A 23,307-nucleotide genomic window follows, 5' to 3' on the forward strand; every position below is an offset into this window, starting at 1 on the left:
GGGTGCTCCCTCTGCTGTTTCCTGAAGTCCAAGATCATCTCCTTTCTTTTGTTGACGTTGATGGAGTGTGAGGTTATTTTCCTGACACCACACTCTGAGGGCCCTCACCTCCTCCCTGTAGGCCGTCTCGTCGTTGTTGGTAATCAAGCCTACCGTCACGCAGTCGTGGGTGAACAGGGAGTACAGGAGAGGGCTCAGAACGCACCCTTGTGGGGCCCCAGTGTTGAGGATCAGCGGGGTGGAGATGTTGTCGTGGGTGAACAGGGAGTACAGGAGAGGGCTCAGAACGCACCCTTGTGGGGCCCCAGTGTTGAGGATCAGCGGGGTGGAGATGTTGTCGTGGGTGAACAGGGAGTACAGGAGAGGGCTCAGAACGCACCCTTGTGGGGCCCCAGTGTTGAGGATCAGCGGGGTGGAGATGTTGTGCTGAATATTAGAAAAAAATACATGCTTTTTTATATTTATAATTATATATTTACCATGTACTTGAGCTTGTGTCCTCATAAGTGAGTACACCTCAGCAATTTATAATGATTTTTACCTGGATGTTGAATTCCAAACCTTTTATAGAACTATGCAGCATTACTAGTAATTTTTTATGGACATCTCACGAAAAATAATTACTTTTGGTTATATCTATTTAGGCGGAAATGTACATTTTGTCATAAGGTTCAAGATTTTTGCTTTGTGTTTTATTGCCTGTTATTGTTGGCTAGAAGAGCTATAAAGTGTTCCACTGTATGGTTATCAGATGTGAATGAGCATAACTGTACATGCATACACTGTCTGAATGATCATAGGCTAAGAGAGAGGATCATGGAGAGTTCAAGAACTGTAGTATAGACACCCCTGGGTTGTTGATGTGTACCAGGAATCATTATCGAGATGATACTCCAAATGCTCAGACGAAAGAAGACTTTGTACTAGATAATGGACGTTGAGGAGGTCCTTTTTGGTCTGTATTACTCTCGGGTTGTCAAGACAGGCATGTCTATGGAATAAAAGTGCAGCAATCATAGAAGAGTACAGTTCCTAACAGCAGCATGATCAGCTTTATTTCTTACCTTTTCTTTCTTTCCTTTTGTGAACTTGGCCCCACTCCTCTGTACCTGGATTTACCAGCAAGGACTCTGGAGAGGAGAGTCCATTTTCAGTCCCCATATTGCTGTGCTGCCCTGTGCCTGCTTGATTGACAGGCCAATGTGAGAATGGCATATAGGCCCTGTCTCGCCCCCTGATGATCTGCCAATCAGGGCTATGGAGCCAGAGAACCCTGCTGTTGCCACTGGGCATGAAGCTGCCTGTTTATCCTGGGTGGCTCAGTTGGTAGAGCATAGCACTTGTAACACCAAAGTTGTGGGTTCAATTCCCATGCGGGACCAGTATGTTAAAATGTATGCACACACTACTTTAAATTGTGGTGGATAAGATTGCCTGCTAAATGACTAATGTATATAATTCTGCCACTTCACTCTAGCTTGACATTCCCCACTGTACATACAGTACATGACCAGCAGAAAGGCCAACATTTTGTTATTGTATTATTCTGTCATTGATTTGTGAAGCATCTGTAAAGGGGTTTTCATAGACTTTAGGAAGGATATAAGATATGCTCTGTTTAACGTGTAACTGAAGAACTTTAGATCTAAAGAGACAGCCCCTCATAACGGTAAGACCGTTAAGTAGAGCTAGAGTTAGCCAGGGTTGTAGAGCTGGAGTTATACCCACCCTCACCACCTGGGGGCGGCCCATAAGGAAGTCCAGTACCCAGTTGCACAGGGCGGGGTCGAGACCCAGGGTCTTGAGCTTGATGACGAGTTTGGAGGGTACTATGGTGTTAAATGCTGAGCTGTAGTCGGTGAACAGCATTCTCACATAGGTATTCCTCTTGTCCAGATGGGTTAGGGCAGTGTGGTTGCAATTGCGTCGTCTGTGATTGGGGCGGTAGGCAAATTGAAGTGGGTCTAGGGTGTCAGGTAGGGTGGAAGTGATATGGTCCTTGACTAGTCTCTCAAAGCACTTCATGATGACGGAAGTGAGTGAGATTGTCCTACACGTAGCTGGCTAGGTATATACAGTAACTAACTGATTGAGTGCATGTTATTAACTTGTTCATGTCGCTCTTTTATTTTTAGTTTTGTGAAGAATTCAAAGAGAAGTGTTCCTTCTGTGTCCCATGTGGGCTACAGTTGGCAGATAAAACTCAAACAGCAGTGGTGAGGCACTTTGGTCTACAGATACTGGAGCACGTCATCAAGTGAGTTATTGAGTATATTGTACAGTCTATAATTCACATAGTTATCCTCAATGATATCAAGACATCCCCCTACACATGTGCCAATGTGTTCCCCAAAACCTTGTTGTTTTTCTTCATGTTGAGAATAGGTTCAGATGGAACAACATGCCACAGCAAGAGAAAGTCCAGCTGAAGAACTGTGCTATGGGGCTATTGTCAACTGTGAGTCTGTTTGGGTGATAAACACCCTGTTAGTGTCTTCATTTTTCTATTCTTCTAGAAAAGAGTATGTGGCAGATAAGATGACGGGTGGAATTACTGGTGGTCTGTCGACCCAATTACAAATATACTTTCAAAAAGTCAAACAAATTCCCCATGGTTGTGCGATCAGTTAGATGTACATGAATGAATATGCTGACTCTAGTCTGTTCCATGACTCTGGCACACTGCCTCCCTCTGCAGGGCACATATTCTATCCTGGAGGAGGAGAGCCACATCAAGGACGTTCTCTCGCGGATCATAGTGGAGATGATCAAGAGAGAATGGCCTCAGCACTGGCCTGACATGCTGAAGGAGATGGAGGCACTCACCAGTGTAGGGGTGAGTCGGCACGTTCCCGTTCAGTGTTTCCCCTGGGGTTTTATGCTGGTGCGGTGCCAAGGCCCCAAGAGCAACTTTCAGGGCTGAAAACATCACAGCATTCAATTGGAGAGAAACAAAACTGGGGGTGGGGGGGGCTTATTGAAAATGGAAGGGAGCAAGGATTTGGTTTGTAATCCATCCACCAGCGTAGGGGTGAGTCGGGCACGTTCCCGTTCAGTGTTTCCCCTGGGGTTTTATGCTGGTGCGGTGCCAAGGCCCCAAGAGCAACTTTCAGGGCTGAAAACATCACAGCATTCAATTGGAGAGAAACAAAACTGGGGGTGGGGGGGGGCTTATTGAAAATGGAAGGGAGCAAGGATTTGGTTTGTAATCCATCCACCAGCGTAGGGGTGAGTCGGCACGTTCCAGTTCAGTGTTTCCCCTAGGTTTTTATGCTGGTGCGGTGCCATGGCCCCTGGAGCAACTTTCAGGGCTGAAAACATCAGTGTTCCTCCCCCCCAGGAGGCCCAGACAGAGCTGGTGATGTTGATCCTGCTGCGGCTGGCGGAGGACGTGATCACCTTCCGGACCTTGCCCACTCAGCGCCGCCGGGACATCCAGCAGACCCTCACCCAGAACATGGAGAGTATCTTTAGCTTCCTGCTCGCCATCCTGCAGCTCCACGTCGACGAGTACCGCAAACTGGTAAACAGACAATGGTTATAACTGTCTTGTTAAAAAATAATAATAATATGCGGAAGTGTTTTTGACCTCTTTTTATTGATATTCTCTTTTTGTACATCTTCCAGAAAAGAATACCTGGCCAAGAATTGCAGGTAGGAAAGTGTTTTTGATGTACAATATCCTCTTTCTGATGTTATATTCACATTTAGACACCCAGCTAGAGACTTTTCTGTTTTGTGCACGTTACCCCCTCCCCCCTCTCTCTCATCTCTTCCCCCCCCTCTTCTTCTCTCCCCCTGGTCAGGCCAAGGCCCATTGTCGGGTAGGCGTGTCCACTCTAAACACCCTGGCAGGCTACATAGACTGGGTTGCCCTGGCAAACATCACCAATGACAACTGTCGCCTGCTGGAAATGCTGTGTCTGTTGCTCAGTGAGACAGAGCTGCAGCTGGAGGCTGCAGAGTGCCTGCTCATCGCCATTAGCCGCAAGGTTAGTACAAACTACACAGTACCAGACACTCCCCTTTCTGCAGTCAGGCCTTGTAGGACATGACATGCCCCTTTCTGTTCGGACACACCCCTTTCTGCAGACTACTCTGTAGGACCGGACCAGATATTTTTTCAAGACATTGGAATGAATAATGCAGGTCTACAATTACTGTATTATTAGTCAGGTACATCACAGGGCAGAGAACTGTTATGTTAACATGCTTGGTGTGTCTCCGTAGGGGAAGCTGGAGGACAGGAAACCACTCATGGTGCTGTTTGATGACGTTGCCATGCACTACATCCTCTCTGCTGCACAGTGAGTACATTCCCTTCATCACCCACAAGGCCTGGGTTTACACAGCCCTCTCTGCTGCACAGTGAGTACATTCCCCTCATCACCCACAAGGCCTGGGTTTACACAGCCCTCTCTGCTGCACAGTGAGTACATTCCCCTCATCACACACAAGGCCTGGGTTTACACAGCCCTCTCTGCTGCACAGTGAGTACATTCCCCTCATCACCCACAAGGCCTGGGTTTACACAGCAGCATTACTAGCTCATTCTGGCTTCTAATTCTCATTGGTTTGTGGCTACAGGTCTGCAGATGGAGCAGCAATATGCAACAAATCCTCTCCAACACAGTGAGTAGCCTACACATTTTGGTATTCAGCGTAAACGTTCTTGTCCAGCTTTGTTATTTAGCATTCCATTTAGCATTTGAATTCTTGGGGCTTGGTACTTTTTTTCTTTCAGTGAAGTGTGCTGTGATGCTGAAAAATGCACTTTAAGTAAAGTTTGATCTGATTTCCCCCAGGCCAGTGGGGGCGGGGGTGGTGGAGAGACACTACACCTTCCTGAAGAGGCTATGTCAGGTCCTGTGTGCCCTGGGCAGCCAACTCTGCTCATTAGTGGTGAGTCTGGCTCAGGGTTTCCATTAGGAAAATGTGATGCCGGACAATTTGACCAGGAAGATATACATTTTCCTGCCATTTGAGAAATTTAGCCCGTATGTATTGGGTGCATAATGCATTAGGGCGTCCAGCCACGGTGCTCAGAATGACACTTTTAGATTATTTAATTCATCTTAACAGAACATGCAACTCATGTAATGAAGCAGTCAATGAAACACATTTTCAAACACTTACCAAAATGCAATTCTTAGGAAAACACCATTATAAACAGAGCACCTGTTAGCGGTTCCATATGTGACAGAGATGAAAATCTCTGTTAGAAACTTAGAAAGAGGGGGAATCTAAAGAGGCAATAACAAGAATGGGTTGCTAATATGACTAGGATTGTTGATATGAAAACCAATAGAACAGGAGAGAAATGGCACATCGTTGTGTCCAATACATTTGCCCAAGTTATATAATTACTCCTGTCTATACAGAAACAAAATACCTCACCAGAAAGCATGACTTTGCCACAGAGGAATCGAGCTTCTTAATTCTTTTTGCTGTGGATTGTTTCAAATCACAAGCTGATAGGCCTATGCTTATTTGGAAAGCCCACAGTTTGGGCAGCGCGCGTGGGGCTATAGTTCTGGCTAATTGAGTTGTGGCTGTCAGTGAAAAGCATCTAAAATATGTGTAAAGATAATGTGTCTAGAGTATAATTGAAACTGTTGAGACAAGAAGGGGAGGGGTGTGTGGCGAAGTCTCTCCAGAATGGCTCAGCTATCTCCTGCCAATATTTGCATATTCATTGTGTGAATTGTTTGCCCTTAGATTTCAATTTTTTTAATCAATTCCCCATCACATATGTCACCAGTAGTAAATGTAACGTTAATCCTGTCATTTTTTAAATTTCTGTTAATGCATGTGTTAATTCTTACCGTTCTCATTCTCGTGGAAACGTTGCTTTCAGAGTTCACAACCTGCTACACTTGTGAGGGACAAGTTTTGGTTTATTTCATAACCATTTATGAGATTTGTACATTTTATTCATTGTCTTTTGTTTGAAGTTCTCCACGTGAGCAATGAGCATGTGTTTGGTTTCTCTGTCCTGTTAACTTTGAGGTTTCAGAAGAAAGTTCTTTGTTTCTAGCCATTTTGAGCCTGTAATCCCTCTCTATTTAATGAAGCTGCCAGTTGAGGACTTGTGAGGTGTCTGTTTCTCAAACTAGATACTCTAATGTACTTGTCCTCTTGCTCAGTTGTGCACCGGGGCCCCCCACTCTTCTTTCTATTCTGGTTACAGACCGTTTTCGCTGTTCTGTGAAGGGAGTAGTCAACAGTGTTGTACAAGATCTTCAGTTTATTGGCAAGTTCTCACATGGACTAGCCTTCATTTCTCAGAACAAGAATAGACTGACGAGTTTCAGAAGAAAGTTCTTTGTTTCTGGCCATTTTGAGTCTGTAATCGACCCAACAAATGCTGATGCTCCAGATACTCAACTACTCTAAAGAAGGCCAGTTTTATTGCTTCTTTAAACAGAACAGCAGTTTTCATCTGTGCTAACATAATTTTAAAAGGGTTTTCTAATGAACAATTAGCCTTTTTTTAAATGATAAACTTGGATTAGCTAACACAACGCTGATAATGGGCCTCTGTACACCTATGTAGATATTCCATAAAGAATCAGGCTTTTCCAGCTACAATAGTCATTTACAACATTAACCATTTCTACAGTGTATTTCTGATCAATTTGATGTTATTTTAATGGACAAGAAATGTGCTTTTCTTTCAAAAACAAGGACATTTCTAGGTGACCCCAAATGTTTGAATGGTAGTTTACATTGACTGTTATTTCCATCACTGAATAAAAAACATTATTTTGTCATTTTGGCTGGCAAGTTTTCTGCTTTTCGTTTGTTTTAGCAGCCAAAAGCTGTACAAAAAAAAGTGCACGTGGGTGTCTTGATTGTGTCGTTTGTGCTATGTGTTTCTAATGCAGGGTTCAGATGTGGAGGTAGAGGTACCAGCAAACCTTAGCAAGTACACAGAAGCGTTCCTGGCCTTCACCACACACCCAAGCCAGGCGAGTTACCTACTGTTAAAATAAAGTACTAGCCAGGTAGCTAACACTACTGTTTCTCCATATCCCACTTTGTCAGATCTGGTCCTCGAGCACTGAACATTGAGACATAGTATTCTTACATTTTTTTAATCTGTTCTGATAAACTACCCTACTCTGAACTAAAGTATTTGTCTTTTCCCACCAGTTCCTTAGGTCTTCCACCCAGATCACATGGGGAACTTTGTTCAGACATGAGATTCTCTCCAAGGATCCTGTCATCATCCAGATGACCATCAAGTACTTTAGAGCCACCATGACCAACCTAGTCAAGGTGAGACAGGCTACCATGTACATGTATCCAAGACTTTGTGCAGTTGCACATTAAAGCATCAAAATGTTCATTAGAAAAAGTGAGCATGTAAACGACTCTCAAATTGATCTACACACAAAGGCACAAATTATACATCTAAAATATAACTACACCGAAATCCAAAATATAACAACTACACGGAAATCCAATATACGTGTAACAACTACACGGAAATCCAAAATACGTGTAACAACTACACGGAAAGGTTTAGCTCTTCCACTATGTATACTTTGTCTCTACATGCAAGGTTATTTTAATTGTATGAATTGCTGTTCTATATTGTTGTGTTCCTCCTGCTAGACTGGTTTCCCTTCCAGCAACGACAGTCCCAGCTGTGAGTACTCCCGTCATGACTTCGACAGTGATGAAGACTTCAACTCCTTCTTCAACTGTAAGCAATGTGACTCCTATTGTGTTTGAATACGTTAGACTTAAACAATATTAATATAATACATTTTTCTTGCCATTAAATAATATTTTCTCCAGTTCGTTCCTACGGATCACGACCCTGATGCTTGTGTTTCTGATGTCTTCCAGCGTTCCGAGCGCAGCAGGGGGAGGTGGTCCGGAATGCGTGTCGTATTGTCCCCTTGGAGGCCTTCCAGATTGCAGCAGAGTGGCTGCAGTATCAGATCAGTGCGCCCATCGATATCGGAACCACTGTGTGTACGTGCTGCTTCTCGACTGTGGCTCATAGTGGCGATCTGGGGAGGGGGATCTGCTGTGTGTGGGGGTGGGCAGGGTCACTGATGGTGAATGTGTCAGTATGAAACTGATTGAATGTCTTGGAGGAGTCCATTTGATTGCTCAAATCAAGAGTTTCTCATATCTTGGAAGGAGGAGTTTGAGGAGGTTTTTAAAAAGGAAATGAGTCTTTATTTGTATGAGATGAGTTCTCACGATTAACAAAAAATACATGAATTCTCGTAACCACTCTGAAAGGGCGCCAAGTGACAGGAAATGATGGGTCGAGAGATACTGTTTGATGCATGTTAACTAATCAGCTTGATTAACTCTCTCTTTTCCCCTTTTTACTCCTCCTGACTCGTTTTTTTCTCTCTTTTCGGTCTTTCTGTCTTCCTCCTTTTCTTTCCAGCTAAGACGGCTGAGGGGCTGTGTTCTATCCTGTCTCCGTCAGTGGTCCAGTGGGATGCTATGACCTTCTTTACAGAGAGTGTTGTGGGAAAGATCTTTAAGAACGTGGAGGATGAGGTACAAGCTGCCAAATGAGAATAGCTACCCACAGCAGAGAGATGGAGAGAGCAAAAATAGTATTTTACAGAGGAGGGTAAGAGGGGTAGAGAGGGCAAAGTGTAAACGCTACCAGGGGGGTGCCCTAGATAGCAACAAAATGTGTAGGGATTTTTGAAACGCATAACTATTGATTCATATTTTTCCCCCCATCGTCAAAAACATAAACTAGTGTTGGTGTAACTTTATATGAAGAATCCGTAATAAGTTATTTATAAGGCAGTCACAAACTGATCACCATTTTATTAATTACTACTACATTTGTAAATGTTAGTAAGGTAGTCATTCAGAACAACAAAATGGATATATACTGAACAAAAATCGAGGGATTGGCTGAACAGATCGTTGGTTCTGCATTTGTCTCCCTCGACAACGTGCCTGACCACAGACTCCGCACCATGCTCCATATCCTTATGTCCCATTAGCTGCCAATCACATACAGTGGGGCAAAAAAGTATTTAGTCAGCCACCAATTGTGCAAGTTCTCCCACTTAAAAAGTTGAGAGGCCTGTAATTTTCATCATAGGTACACTTCAACTATGACAGACAAAATGAGGGGAAAAAAAATCCAGAAAATCACATTGTAGGATTTTTTACGAATTTATATGCAAATTATGGTGGAAAATAAGCATTTGGTCACCTACAAACAAGCAAGTTTTCTGGCTCTCACAGACCTATAGCTTCTTTAAGAGGCTCCTCTGTCCTCCACTCGTTACCTGTATTAATGGCACCTGTTTGAACTTGTTATCAGTATAAAAGACACCTGTCCACAACCTCAAACAGTCACACTCCAAACTCCACTATGGCCAAGACCAAAGAGCTGTCAAAGGACACCAGAAACAAAATTGTAGACCTGCACCAGGCTGGGAAGACTGAATCTGCAATAGGTAAGCAGCTTGGTTTGAAGAAATCAACTGTGGGAGCAATTATTAGGAAATGGAAGACATACAAGACCACTGATAATCTCCCTCGATCTGGGGCTCCACGCAAGATCTCACCCCGTGGAGTCAAAATTATCACAAGAACGGTGAGCAAAAATCCTAGAACCACACGGGGGGACCTAGTGAATGACCTGCAGAGAGCTGGGACCAAAGTAACAAAGCCTACCATCAGTAACACACTACGCCGCCAGGGACTCAAATCATCCAGTGCCAGACGTGTCCCCCTGCTTAAGCCAGTACATGTCCAGGTCCGTCTGAAGTTTGCTAGAGAGCATTTGGATGATCCAGAAGAAGACTGGGAGAATGTCATATGGGCAGATCAAACCAAAATATAACTTTTTGGTAAAAACTCAACTCGTCATGTTTGGAGGACAAAGAATGCTGAGTTGCATCCAAAGAACACCATACCTACTGTGAAGCATGGGGGTGGAAACATCATGCTTTGGGGCTGTTTTTCTGCAAAGGGACCAGGACGACTGATCCGTGTAAAGGAAAGAATGAATGGGGCCATGTATCGTGAGATTTTGAGTGAAAATCTCCTTCCATCAGCAAGGTCATTGAAGATGAAACGTGGCTGGGTCTTTCAGCATGACAATGATCCCAAACACACCGCCCGGGCAACAAAGGAGTGGCTTCGTATGAAGCATTTCAATGTCCTGGAGTGGCCTAGCCAGTCTCCAGATCTCAACCCCATAGAAAATCTTTGGAGGGAGTTGAAAGTCCGTGTTGCCCATCAACAGCCCCAAAACATCACTGCTCTAGAGGAGATCTGCATGGAGGAATGGGCCAAAATACCAGCAACGGTGTGTGAAGACTTACAGAAAATGTTTGACCTCTGTCATTGCCAACAAAGGGTATATAACAAAGTATTGAGAAACTTTTGTTAGTGACCAAATACTTATTTCCCACCATAATTTGCAAATTAATTAATAAAAAATCCTACAATGTGATTTTCTGGAGAGAAAAAAATTATCATTTTGTCTGTCATAGTTGAAGTGTACAGGCCTCTCTCATCTTTTTAAGTGGGAGAACTAGGACAATTGGTGGCTGACTAAATACTTTTTTGCCTCACTGTATGAACGCAACACGCAACGATTTTACAGTTCATATGAGTAAATCAGTTCATTGAAATGAATTAATTAGGGCCTAATCTATGGATTTCACGTGACTGGGCAGGAGTGCAGTCATTGGTGGGCCTGGAAGGGCATAGGCCTGCCCACTTGGGAGCTAGGCCCGCCCACTTGGGAACTAGGCCCACCTACTTGGGATATAGGCCCACCCACTGGGGAGCCAGACCCAGCCAATCAGAATGAGTTTCCCCCTACAAAAGGGCTTTGTTACAGACTGAAATACTCCTCAGTTTCATCAGCTGTCTGGGTGGCTGGTCTCAGACGATCCCGCAGGTGAAGAAACTGGATGTGGAGGTCCTGGATGTGGTTGTGAGGCCGGTTGGACGTACTGCCAAATTCTCTAAAACAACGTATCGGCAGCTTATGGTAGAGAAATTAACATTAAATTCTCTGGCAACAGCTTTAGTGGAAATTCCTGCAGTCGGCATGCCAATTGCATACTCCCTCAAAAGTTGAGATACCTGTGGCATTGTGACTGCACTTTTTTGAGTGGCCTTTTATTTTCCCCAGCACAAGGTCCACCTGTGTAATGATCATCAGTTTAATCAGCTTGTTGATATGCCACAGCTGTCAGGCAGATGGAGAAATGCTCACCAACAGGGATGTAAACAAATTTGTGCACAAAATTTGATAGCAATAAGCTTTTTGTGAGTATGGAGAAATTCTGGGATATTTTATTTCAGCTCATGAAATACTTTACATGTTGCATTTATATTTGTGTATGTATTTTTAAAATGTTCTTAAATATCCTGTGTTGTGGGGCTTATTCTTTTGCTAGGTGCTGCTGGAATGTTTACCAATGGCAGTGACCAATTACACTGGTCACTGAAAACATTTGAGAAAGCATAAATAGTGCTCACTTTAGGGGCTGCAAAAGTACTTTACTGAGGATTTGTAAATGGTTTATAAATGTGGTAGTAATCATTAATAAATGGTGAACACACACTATAAATGGTTTATTACAGACCCTTAAAATAGTGGTTCCCAAGTGTTATGAATGTAATGAAATTGCCGATGTAGAAGAAACTCTGACTCGTGTCCCTTTGCCCCTGCTGTAGAAGTTGCCGGTAGACCAGGGCATTGAGCTGCTACAGGCTGTGTTGAACTACAACACCCAAGACCCTCTCATCCTGTCCTGTGTCCTCACCAACGTCTCCGTCCTCTTCCCCTTCGTCACACACCGACCTCACTTCCTGCCTCAGGTCCTCTACAAGGTGAACACACCTGCGCTCAAAAGCATGCACACCGATCTACAATCTCTCTCTCCTGACCTTTTGTGGATTGTGTCCACCTTTTAAAACTTGAACTTGTTCTTCTTTTCCTTCCCAGCTATTTGCCTCCATCACATTCGAGGTGGTAGAGGAGAGTAAGGTGAGCCGTCTTAAATATTTTTAAGAGGCACGACGTGTTCGTTGGGATTGTGTAGAAGCAATAGGAATCCGAGGCTAAGTAGTAGTCCATCCAATCATCAGTCTGACCTGGGATGTCATTTTCAGGCACCACGGACGCGTGCGGTGAAGAACATCAGAAGACACGCCTGCTCCTCCATCATCAAGATGTCTCGAGACTACCCACAATTCATTCTTGTATGTGTCTGCGGTCAAGTTCATCCTACTCCTAGAGAAGGCTCATCCATCGCTGTGCAGTAGAATGGAACAGCTGCTTTAAGTAGATACTGATGAAACCGTTGGCTATGACTCTTAGAACCAGTGTACAAATCTATTGCATCTTACAAGTGTATGTGTATCTGTGGGGGAGGGATGTTTGGGTGTGTCTGTTTTTCATGTAACATCTCTCTCTCACACTCACTCCATTCAGCCGTGTTTTGACATGATGTATAACCACGTGAAGAAGCTGTTCTCCAGCGAGGCTCTGTTGAACATGCTGGAGAAGTGTGCTCTTATGGAGGCCCTGGTCCTCATCAGTAACCAGTTCAAAGACTACAACAAGCAGAAACACTTCCTGGAGGAGCTCATGGCCACTGTGGTCGCTCGCTGGACCTCCGACGAGATGAGGCGGTATGTACACACACACATACGCTGTCTACACTGAACTGCTTACACGCACTGCATGCACACATGCGTACACACACAACATGCGTACACACACACAACATGCGTACACACACACAACATGCGTACACACACACAACATGCGTACACACACACAACATGCGTACACACACAACATGCGTACACACACACAACATGCGTACACACTAAACTATACACCCACTTGCACTGTATTATACACTGGTTGTTCTCTCTCTGTGTGCATCAGTGTGCTGTGGGATCCTGCTCTGTTCCTGGACTTCGTTGGTGCTGATCAGCTGGTGGCTGAAGGCATAGAACACACAACGGGCATCAACAGGTCACGGGTGTGTGTGTGTGCGCACGCATGTGATGTCAGGCTTGCCAATTCAACCAGTTCTGCCAAAACGTCAACTGTATTGAAACATTTCTTATTCACTGTTTGTCTCACCCTGCCCACCAGTTGAGTTTCTGTGTGTACACCATCCTGGGGGTGGTGAAGAGGGCCCGCTGGCCGGCTGACCTGGAGGAGGCTAAGGCAGGGGGCTTCGTAGTGGGCTACACCCCTAATGGAGCCCCCATCTACAGAAACCCCTGCAGCGCCCAGGTCCTGGCACTGCTGCCCAACCTGCTCGCCCTCATCAGGTAAGGGGGTGGGGGTGCGGTAGAGAAACATTATGGGTTTTTGATTAAGATGGTGATAAGGATGATAATAGTGTTTGTGATAATGGTGCTGATTGTGGTGATAGTGTTTGTGATAATAGTGGTGGTGATGATGATCGTATTTGTGATAATGGTGCTGTTTGTAATTGTGGTGATAGTGTTTGTGGTGGTGGTGGTGATGATGATCGTGTTTGTGATAATAATGGTGTTTGATTGTGGTGATACTTTTTGATAATGATGGTGATGGTCGTGATAGTGTTTGATAATAGTGATTTTGATGGTGGTGGTGATGATAGTGTTTGATGGTAATGATAGTGTTTGTGATGGTGGTGATAGTGTTTGTGATGGTGGTGGTGATGGTGATGATAGTGTTTGTGATGGTGATGATAGTGTTTGTGATGGTGGTGGTGATAGTGTTTGTGATGGTGGTGGTGATAGTGTTTGTGATGGTGGTGATAGTGTTTGTGATGGTGGTGGTGATGATGGTGTTTGTGATGGTGATGATAGTGTTTGTGATGGTGATGATAGTGTTTGTGATGGTGATAGTGTTTGTGATGGTGGTGGTGATGGTGGTGATAGTGTTTGTGGTGGTGATGATAGTGTTTGTGGTGGTGGTGGTGATAGTGATAGTGTTTGTGATGGTGGTGGTAATGATAGTGTTTGTGATAGTGTTTGATGGTGGTGGTAATGATAGTGTTTGTTATGAGGGTGGTAATAGTGAGTGTTATGATGGTGGTAATGGTGAGTGTTTATTATGATGGTGGTAATGGTGGGTGTTTGTTTGTTATGATGGTGAGTGTTTGTTTGTTATGATGGTGGTAATGGTGAGAGTGTTTTGTTTGTTATGATGATGGTGGTAATGGTGAGAGTGTTTGTGATGAACATAATGATAAAGAGGATGATGTTGTTTCTCTGTAGAACCCACAACAGTCTCTTCCTGCCGGAGAACATGTGTCGTCTGAGTGAGACGTTCTCCAAGGCCTACGACATGATAGAGGTGGAGAAGAACATGGTTCTAGGTGAGAGGAACCACACTGATTCAATGGTTATGCCCTGTACTGGTTTAGAAACCCTATATCAAAGGTTGGTAACCCGTGGCTATAATTTCCCCTTTGAAGGATAATAAACATGAATATTGTGTCCTGACCTGTAGGCTTGCCTCAGCCAGCCCTGGACATCTATGACCCTCCAGTGTATAAGACTCATCTAGAGCGCATGCAGGGATTCTTCTGTACCCTCTACGACAACTGGTGACTTCCTCACTTTGGATAGTCTTCTGCTTCCTCTATCTCCACACACACACACACACACACACACACACACACACACACACACACAACCACCAGTCTCGCTCTCTTGCTCATTTCCCCCTCTTCCTCTCGCTTGCGCACCCCCATTCTCTCTCTAGTTACCATATCCTGGGGAAGGCAGGCCTATCATTGCAGCAGGACTTCTACACCATCGAGGGATTGGCTGAACAGATCGTTGGTTCTGTCTTTGTCTCCCTCGACAACGTGCCTGACCACAGACTCCGCACCATGCTCCATATCCTTCTGTCCCATTAGCTGCCAATCACATGTGAATGCAACGTGCAACAATTTCAACGATTTTACTAAGTTACAGTTCATATAAGGAAATCAGTCAATTGATATTAATTCATTAGGCCCTAATCTATGGATTTCACATGACTGGGCAGGGGTGCAGCCATGGGTGGGCCTGGGAGGGCATAGCCCCACCAACTTGGGAGTCAGGCCCACACACTGGGGAGCCAGGCCCAGCCAATCAGAATGAGTTTTTCCCCACAAAGGGCTTTATTACAGACAGAAATACTCCTCAGTTTCATCAGCTGTCCGGGTGGCTGGACTCAGACGATTCCGCAGGTGAAGAAGCTGGATGTGGAGGTCCTGGGCTGGCGTGGTTACACGTGGTCTGTGGTTGTGAGGCCTTTTGGAAATACTGCCAAATTCTCTAAAACGACATGATAGAGAAATTAACATTAAATTCTCTGGCAACAGCTCTGGTGGACAGTCCTGCAGTCAGCATGCCAATTGCACACTCCCTCTAAACTTGAGACATCAGTGGTGTTGTGTGACAAAACTGCACATTTTAAAGTGGACTATTATTGTCCCCAGCACAAGATGCACCTGTGTAACGACCGTGCTGTTTAATCAGCTTGTTGATATGCCACACCTGTCAGGTGGATGCATTATCTTGGTAAAGGAGAAATGCTCACTAACAGGGATGTAAACATTTGTGCACAAAATGTGAGAAATAAGCTTTTTGTGCGTATGGAACATTTCTGGATCTTTTATTTCAGAACATTGAACATGGGACCAACACTTTACATGTTGCGTTTATATTTTTTGTTCAGTGTATATAGTAATTTTGTTCAGACAAAAAGGGATTATAATGTCATTGTTAATGATCAAATACATTGATAATAGCATTGACAGTCCAACTGTGTTCCTTAATGTGTGTGTGAACGGGTGTTCCTGAAGCAGCTGGTGGTGTCATGTCCTCAGGAGTGCTACAACAGTCTGCTCTGCCCCCTGCTGGGGCCTCTGTTCGCCTACATGCTACAGGTCTGAACTCTCACGCTTTTTCCCCTTGTGCCTGTGAAGCAATATACCAAAAAGGAGAGTTTCTTTGCATGTAAAATAATAATAATAAATAAAAAACCCACACAAAACAAAGTACTCACAACAAAAAAGGTTAACTGTGGTACAACTACCAAACTAACAGAAATCAGAGGCTGATCAAACACTCCGAGCTTATTGTCATGCGCACTAGTAATCGGTCACTATTAATAAGACATGGGACAACTTATCATGTGACGTGTTGACTCTGTTTATTTATACAGAGACTCAATCTCAGGTGGCAGATCATCAACCAGAGGAGTACTGTCAGGTAAGATGGGTCCTTATGAAGGCATGTGGTCTCTTTCAATGCGTAGGTTTTCTTGTGCTAGTGGTATGTTGACATTCTCTTTCCCTCTGTGTGTAGTGGGGAGGAGGAGGAGGAGGACGAGTCGTGTGAGGAGAATCAGGAGATGCTGGAGGAGCAGCTAGTTCGGCTGCTCACCAGAGAGGTTCTGGACCTGCTCAGTAAGTCCACACTTTTGGGAGAAAGGTCAGATTATTGGGATGCAGGGAGCGATTAACTAGCACTTTCAATCAGAGGCCTTCAAGGGTCCAAATAAATAACTCCATTCAGAACATTAAGTAGCAGCATACCGGTTGGCTGTTGGTCATTGTAGCCTCCTCACACCGGTTGGCTGTTGGTCATTGTAGCCTCCTCACACCGGTTGGCTGTTGGTCATTGTAGCCTCCTCACACCGGTTGGCTGTTGGTCATTGTAGCCTCCTCACACCGGTTGGCTGTTGGTCATTGTAGCCTCCTCACACCGGTTGGCTGTTGGTCATTGTAGCCTCCTCACACCGGTTGGCTGTTGGTCATTGTAGCCTGTCCTTCTCCTTGAACTTTTAGATGTCTCCTAACTTTTGCCCCACACACAGCGGCTCTGACTGTTAGCCTATTGCCACTTTGATGACTTGTGATTGGCCAACAACAAGCTACACACACCGCGCTCGTGAAAAGCAATAGCAGCAGCATAAATGATCAAATTTCTCTCTTTCAGCATTCGAATCAATACGTGTCCTTGCAGTCAAGTCAGTTAAAATTACACTTGACAATCAGATCAGACCCGTGACATTATTTAGAATTCTTGATCCAGACCCTCTTGGGTATTCGGCTACAGGTGGATCCGTGAAGACTTTCAGTTCAGCTTCTCCATTGAGCATGTATTTATGTATTGTCCAGGAGAAGGATTCATCTAAGTCTGAGAAACTGGACCTATGAATTTAGCTCTGCTGCGTATCCATATTTGATAGATTTGGGGTATATCAAAAATCTAAGTCAAATGTATTTATATAGCCCTTCGTACATCAGCTGATATCTCAAAGTGCTGTACAGAAACCCAGCCTAAAACGCCAAACAGCAAGCAATGCAGGTGTTGAAGCACGTTGGCTAGGAAAAACTCCTTAGAAAGGCCAAAACCTAGGAAGAAACCTAGAGAGGAACCAGGCTATGAGTGGTGGCCAGTCCTCTTCTGGCTGTGCCGGGTGGAGATTATAACAGAACATGGCCAAGATGTTAAAATGTTCATAAATGACCAGCATGGTCAAATAATGGGTCTGGGACAGAGCACGTCCGGTGAACAGGTCAGGTTCCATAGCCGCAGGCAGAACAGTTGAAACTGGAGCAGTAGCTCCAGTTGGGGTTTATGGAGTTTATTTCAGTCTAGTCATGTGTCCTAACATTGATCCTTTCCCATCAGCTCACGCCTGCATAATGAAAAAGGTGCCTGCGCCAGCAGGAAACAAGGAAGATGTGGATGGTAAGTTTTCACTTGTTTTCTAGGGAAGAAAAGTATTACTCAGGTCCACCCCCTTCTCACTCTTCCCCTTCCTTTTTATGTCCTATCCTGTATGTGTAGAGGAGGAGATGATGTCCACTGAGTCCCAGGCAGTCGCTGTCTCCCCTGCCCAGCCAACCGGCGAACTTACGGAGCTGGGGAAGTGTTTTCTCAAACACGAGGTCAGCACAACACACACACACACCGGAGCATCTACCCATGGCAGTGTGATGGGACTATTTCTCTCTCCCTCTGCAGGACATCTATATGACCTTGTTGACCATCTCATTCACCTCTCTGTCCTGGAAGGACACCAGTAACTGTCACCGCAGCGCCTCCATCGTGTGCTGGACCCTGCTACGACAGGTAGGCTACACACAGGACAGACTGACAGCAACTTTCCATCCTGAGCACTCCCTATCCATTTAGCTTCCTTTTCCTCTCGCTCACTCCTTACTCAGTGTCTGTCTGACTGTGTTTGTGATTCACTCCTGTGATTCGAAGATTCCTCCCTCCCTCCACTCTGCTGTCTCTCCCCCTCTCTCTTCACTGTGCCTGTCTCTCCCCCTCTCTCTTCACTGTGCCTGTCTCTCCCCCTCTCTTCACTGTGCCTGTCTCTCCCCCTCTCTCTTCACTGTGCCTGTCTCTCCCCCTCTCTCTTCACTGTGCCTGTCTCTCCCCCTCTCTCTTCACTGTGCCTGTCTCTCCCCCTCTCTCTTCACTGTGCCTGTCTCTCCCCCTCTCTCTTCACTGTGCCTGTCTCTCCTCCTCTCTCTTCACTGTGCCTGTCTCTCCTCCTCTCTCTTCACTGTGCCTGTCTCTCCTCCTCCTCTCTTCACTGTGCCTGTCTCTCCTCCTCCTCTCTTCACTGTGCCTGTCTCTCCTCCTCCTCTCTTCACTGTGCCTGTCTCTCCTCCTCCTCTCTTCACTGTGCCTGTCTCTCCTCCTCCTCTCTTCACTGTGCCTGTCTCTCCTCCTCTCTCTTCACTGTGCCTGTCTCTCCTCCTTCTCTCTTCACTGTGCCTGTCTCTCCTCCTTCTCTCTTCACTGTGCCTGTCTCTCCTCCTTCTCTCTTCACTGTGCCTGTCTCTCCTCCTTCTCTCTTCACTGTGCCTGTCTCTCCTCCTCCTCTCTTCACTGTGCCTGTCTCTCCTCCTCCTCTCTTCACTGTGCCTGTCTCTCCTCCTCCTCTCTTCACTGTGCCTGTCTCTCCTCCTCCTCTCTTCACTGTGCCTGTCTCTCCTCCTCCTCCCTCTCTCTCTCTGACTGTTGTTGTGTTCAGGTTGTAGGTGGGAACCTTTTGCCAGAGGCGGTCACATGGTTCTATACCAGTGTTCTGAAGGGACTGCAGATGCATGGGCAGCATGAGATCTGCAACTCAGCCCTCACACAACTGGCCCTGCTTATGTACGAGAACCTGGTGAGAGTCACATTCTCTCCCTCCTAACTCTGCCTCGCCTCCCTGGGTCAGCGGCCGCGGTACATGGAGCTGAGGGCTGTGATGACTCAGATCCCCAACATCACTCACTCTTCTGTCTCCTGTCCTGCTCCTCCCTTCCTCGACAACTAACCCTTTCCTCTCTTCCCTCCCTCCCTGGGACAGCGGCCGCGGTACATGGAGCTAAGAGACGTGATGACTCAGATCCCCGACATCAATCTGGAGGCTCTAGACCAGTACGACCAGCGGTTGCTGGAGCCCAGCTCCGCTCAGAGGTTGGGAGAGAAGAAGAGGAAAGACCAGTTCAAGAAGCTCATTGCTGGCGCTGTGGGGGTAATAACACCACCTGCCACCAGGGGGAGGGCTCTATTTATTTTTTTCTGTAAAATGACCTGCAGCAAAGACCTAGAATGATTTAATTGAAAATAATGTCTGAAATGTGTCCATTGTGACTTTTGAAATAGATTTGAATTAAAGGATGTAAGTTGCACTGTATTGGCGAGTGCTGTCAGTATTTTAATAAGTTTAATTGAATAGGGCCTGCACGCTGTGTAAGACAACCATTCAATCCAAACCGATTCTAAATTGTTCTTGATCTCTCCTACCCACAGAAAGCTCTGGCCCAGCAGTTCAAAAAGGAGGTACATATACGAAATCTTCCGTCTCTCTTTAAGAAGCCGAAGCCTGAGAAAAGGGACATTCTGGAGACCAGTGAGAGTGGAGCACTAGCAGCACTCTTCTCCCCAGTGGTGGATGACATCTAGGAGCACAGAGCAGCACTCTTCTCCTCAGTGCTGGACGACATCTAGGAGCACAGAGCAGCACTCTTCTCCTCAGTGCTGGACGACATCTAGGAGCACAGAGCAGCACTCTTCTCCTCAGTGCTGGACGACATCTAGGAGCACGAGCAGCACTCTTCTCCCCAGTGCTGGACGACATCTAGGAGCACAGAGCAGCACTCTTCTCCCCAGTGCTGGACGACATCTAGGAGCACAGAGCAGCACTCTTCTCCCCAGTGCTGGACGACATCTAGGAGCACTAGCAGCACTCTTCTCCCCAGTGCTGGACGACATCTAGGAGCACGAGCAGCATTCTTCTCCCCAGTGCTGGATGACATCTAGGAGCACAGAGCAGCACTCTTCTCCCCAGTGCTGGACGACATCTAGGAGCACAGAGCAGCACTCTTCTCCCCAGTGCTGGACGACATCTAGGAGCACTAGCAGCACTCTTCTCCCCAGTGCTGGACGACATCTAGGAGCACTAGCAGCACTCTTCTCCCCAGTGCTGGACGACATCTAGGAGCACTAGCAGCACTCTTCTCCCCAGTGCTGGACGACATCTAGGAGCACTAGCAGCACTCTTCTCCCCAGTGCTGGACGACATCTAGGAGCACTAGCAGCACTCTTCTCCCCAGTGCTGGATGACATCTAGGAGCACAGAGCAGCACTCTTCTCCCCAGTGCTGGGTGACATCTAGGAGCACTAGCAGCACTCTTCTCCCCAGTGCTGGGCGACATCTAGGAGCACAGAGCAGCACTCTTCTCCTCAGTGCTGGATGACATCTAGGAGCACAGAGCAGCACTTCTCCCCAGTGCTGGATGACATCTAGGAGCACAGAGCAGCACTCTTCTCCTCAGTGCTGGGTGACATCTAGGAGCACTAGCAGCACTCTTCTCCCCAGTGCTGGATGACATCTAGGAGCACTAGCAGCACTCTTCTCCCCAGTGCTGGACGACATCTAGGAGCACTAGCAGCACTCTTCTCCCCAGTGCTGGACGACATCTAGGAGCACAGAGCAGCACTCTTCTCCCCAGTGCTGGATGACATCTAGGAGCACTAGCAGCACTCTTCTCCCCAGTGCTGGACGACATCTAGGAGCACAGAGCAGCACTCTTCTCCCCAGTGCTGGACGACATCTTCCTGAAGGATTGGCTCAACAAGTGTTCGACGTTTCTACCCTATCGATCGACAGTGGGATGAATGGACTCTACAATTTGTGGCAGACTCCCCATTTAGGACAAAGGTAGTCAGAATATTCTGTCATGGACTGAACCCTGCTAACTGCTCAATAATATTTATCCAAATAATGTGAGTGTTTGTCTGCCTTGATCAGAAATATAGAACAGTATGATGATGGTGATTGTCCTTCAACAGGACATGGCTTTTGCCATAAACCCTGCAGGTTGTAAATGTAACAAAGAATTGCGTTTATACAGCACATTTCCTCACTAGCACAACACATTTAGCTTTAAATGTGTTTTAGTAGATCGCAAACATGGACCATCCACCTGGGTGCTCAACGACTGCAGCCATTTTGTGCCAGAAGAACCTGAATGGGATCCAGTGAGCATGTCTGAGGTGTTACACTTCAAAGTAGTCTGCTGTATAAAGAGAGCTATTTTCAAACCAATGTTTTGTACAGAATCATTACTCTGTTGATGGTTGAAGTAGAATTGTCATTGACTTTTTTTGCACTGGTTCTCCCAGCTGTGAACGTATGAGAAGCCAGCACTGCATTCCACCTATGTTAATGGGAATAGTTTGCCGCAACATCGACTTTTGTTCGGCGGTATTGTTTGTGAAAACTGATCCAATGTGGTCGAGATCCCATATTTTATGCCATCTGTTTTGTAGGTCATATTTGTGTGCATTTGGAAGAAGCTGCAGGCCTGAATCTCAAATCCATATGAAAAATAGGCACCAATTGCTGTGAGGTTTATATGTTGCCAGTCTGTCTTTCCCATTTAATATGGGACCAAAGCTGATTTATCCAAATACATACAGAATGATCAGAGTTTTTTTGATGGCATAAAATATAATAGTCAGGGGACTTTGTTACATAATTTTGGGAGGAATCTTAGATTTTTGGTATGAACTACCCCTTTAAATCTCCCAACCCTGTCAATGACTGACTGTTCACGTGGCCAACTTTTTTTCCTTAATGATTGTATAAAACAACCTTGTACAGGGAAAGTATTTAAAACTGTAGTACTGTTTTTATATTTTGCTGTTTTTAAATAAAGGTAGACTTGAGTCATTTTAAATGTTACTTTTTTAAATATTTAAGGTTATTCGTTAGTAATCCGTCCCTCCCATTGGTTCATCTTCTAGAGTCAGTGGCCGATTATGGTATTCGGTGCCAACAGAGATTGTATTTGAATTTTATCATTTTGAATTTGGTTTAGGATATTGAGTTTGATATTTTTTTATGTTTAATGCACAACTTGAATCATTGAATTCATACAAGTAAAATGTATTTCAGGATTTGAAACTGAATTATATGAATATTTATGGTAGATATTGTATTCATTGTCTGTCAAGTTTACAAACCATCTTTTAAGTTCAAAGTTCCATATGTTCAACTTCTCAGATTCAGTTTTCAAATTCAGCTCTCTAAATCCAGCTTCAAAACCACAGCCAACATCCTGATACTTTGCCAGCAAGGAAAGGTAGAGGAGAACGGATACTTTTGGTCATGTAGTGTATGTGGACACCTGCTTGTCGAACATCTCATTATAAAATCGTGGGCATTAATGGGCTATAAAAGCCTCCACTCTTCTGGGAAGACTTTCCACTAGATGTTGGAACATTGCTGTGGGGACTTGCTTCCATTCAGCCACAAGAGCATTAGTGAGGTTGGGTGATTAGGCCTGGCTCGCAGTTCGTGTTCCAATTCATCCCAAAGGTGTTCGATGAGATTGAGGTTAGGGCTTTGTAGTCCAGTCAAGTTCTTCCACCCTAATCTCCACAAACAATTTATCTATGGACCTCGCTTTGTGCACTGGGGCATTGTCATGCTGAAACAGGAAAGGGCCTTCCCCAAACTGTTGCCAAAAAGTTGGAAGCACAGAATTGTCTAGAATGTCATTGTATGCTGTAGCGTTAAGATTTCCCTTCACTGGAACTAAGAGGTATAGCCCGAAACATGAAAAACAGCCCCAGACCAATATTCCACCTCCACCAAACTTTATAGTTGGCACTATGCATTCGGGTAGGTAGCGTACTCCTGTCATCCACCAAACCCAGATTCTTCTGTCGTACTGCCAGATGGTGAATTTAGTAAAGGATCTAGTTGATACTTAACCAACAATGCAGTTAGGAAAAAATAAGTTAAGGGTTTGT

At 45.3% G+C, this 23,307-nt stretch overlaps 1 protein-coding gene across 4 annotated transcripts in view; it reads left to right on the forward strand.

The window, feature by feature from the left end:
* LOC109899854 (exportin-5-like) overlaps positions 1-22,224 on the forward strand; it is a 39,128-nt gene extending 16,904 nt beyond the window's left edge. For 3 of the 4 annotated variants that reach the window (XM_031835458.1, XM_020495454.2, XM_020495452.2), the window contains 32 exons: positions 2,136-2,257; positions 2,386-2,458; positions 2,699-2,836; positions 3,341-3,523; positions 3,628-3,654; positions 3,807-3,992; positions 4,231-4,307; positions 4,588-4,632; positions 4,806-4,902; positions 6,888-6,971; positions 7,156-7,281; positions 7,621-7,711; positions 7,858-7,986; positions 8,417-8,532; positions 11,701-11,856; positions 11,972-12,013; positions 12,139-12,228; positions 12,461-12,660; positions 12,923-13,019; positions 13,136-13,317; positions 14,254-14,354; positions 14,489-14,585; positions 14,744-14,880; positions 15,820-15,917; positions 16,196-16,242; positions 16,339-16,439; positions 17,671-17,730; positions 17,830-17,930; positions 18,007-18,114; positions 19,031-19,168; positions 19,352-19,519; positions 19,798-22,224. In XM_031835458.1, coding sequence (XP_031691318.1) covers positions 2,402-2,458; positions 2,699-2,836; positions 3,341-3,523; positions 3,628-3,654; positions 3,807-3,992; positions 4,231-4,307; positions 4,588-4,632; positions 4,806-4,902; positions 6,888-6,971; positions 7,156-7,281; positions 7,621-7,711; positions 7,858-7,986; positions 8,417-8,532; positions 11,701-11,856; positions 11,972-12,013; positions 12,139-12,228; positions 12,461-12,660; positions 12,923-13,019; positions 13,136-13,317; positions 14,254-14,354; positions 14,489-14,585; positions 14,744-14,880; positions 15,820-15,917; positions 16,196-16,242; positions 16,339-16,439; positions 17,671-17,730; positions 17,830-17,930; positions 18,007-18,114; positions 19,031-19,168; positions 19,352-19,519; positions 19,798-19,950 — 3,432 coding nt within the window. In that variant the 5' untranslated portion in view covers positions 2,136-2,257; positions 2,386-2,401 and the 3' untranslated portion in view covers positions 19,951-22,224. The other variant, XM_020495455.2, reaches the window with a different exon arrangement.
* Positions 22,225-23,307: the final 1,083 nt, after the last annotated feature.

The sequence above is a fragment of the Oncorhynchus kisutch genome, linkage group LG11 (genome assembly GCF_002021735.2).
Source record: "Oncorhynchus kisutch isolate 150728-3 linkage group LG11, Okis_V2, whole genome shotgun sequence".
NCBI lineage: Eukaryota > Metazoa > Chordata > Actinopteri > Salmoniformes > Salmonidae > Oncorhynchus > Oncorhynchus kisutch.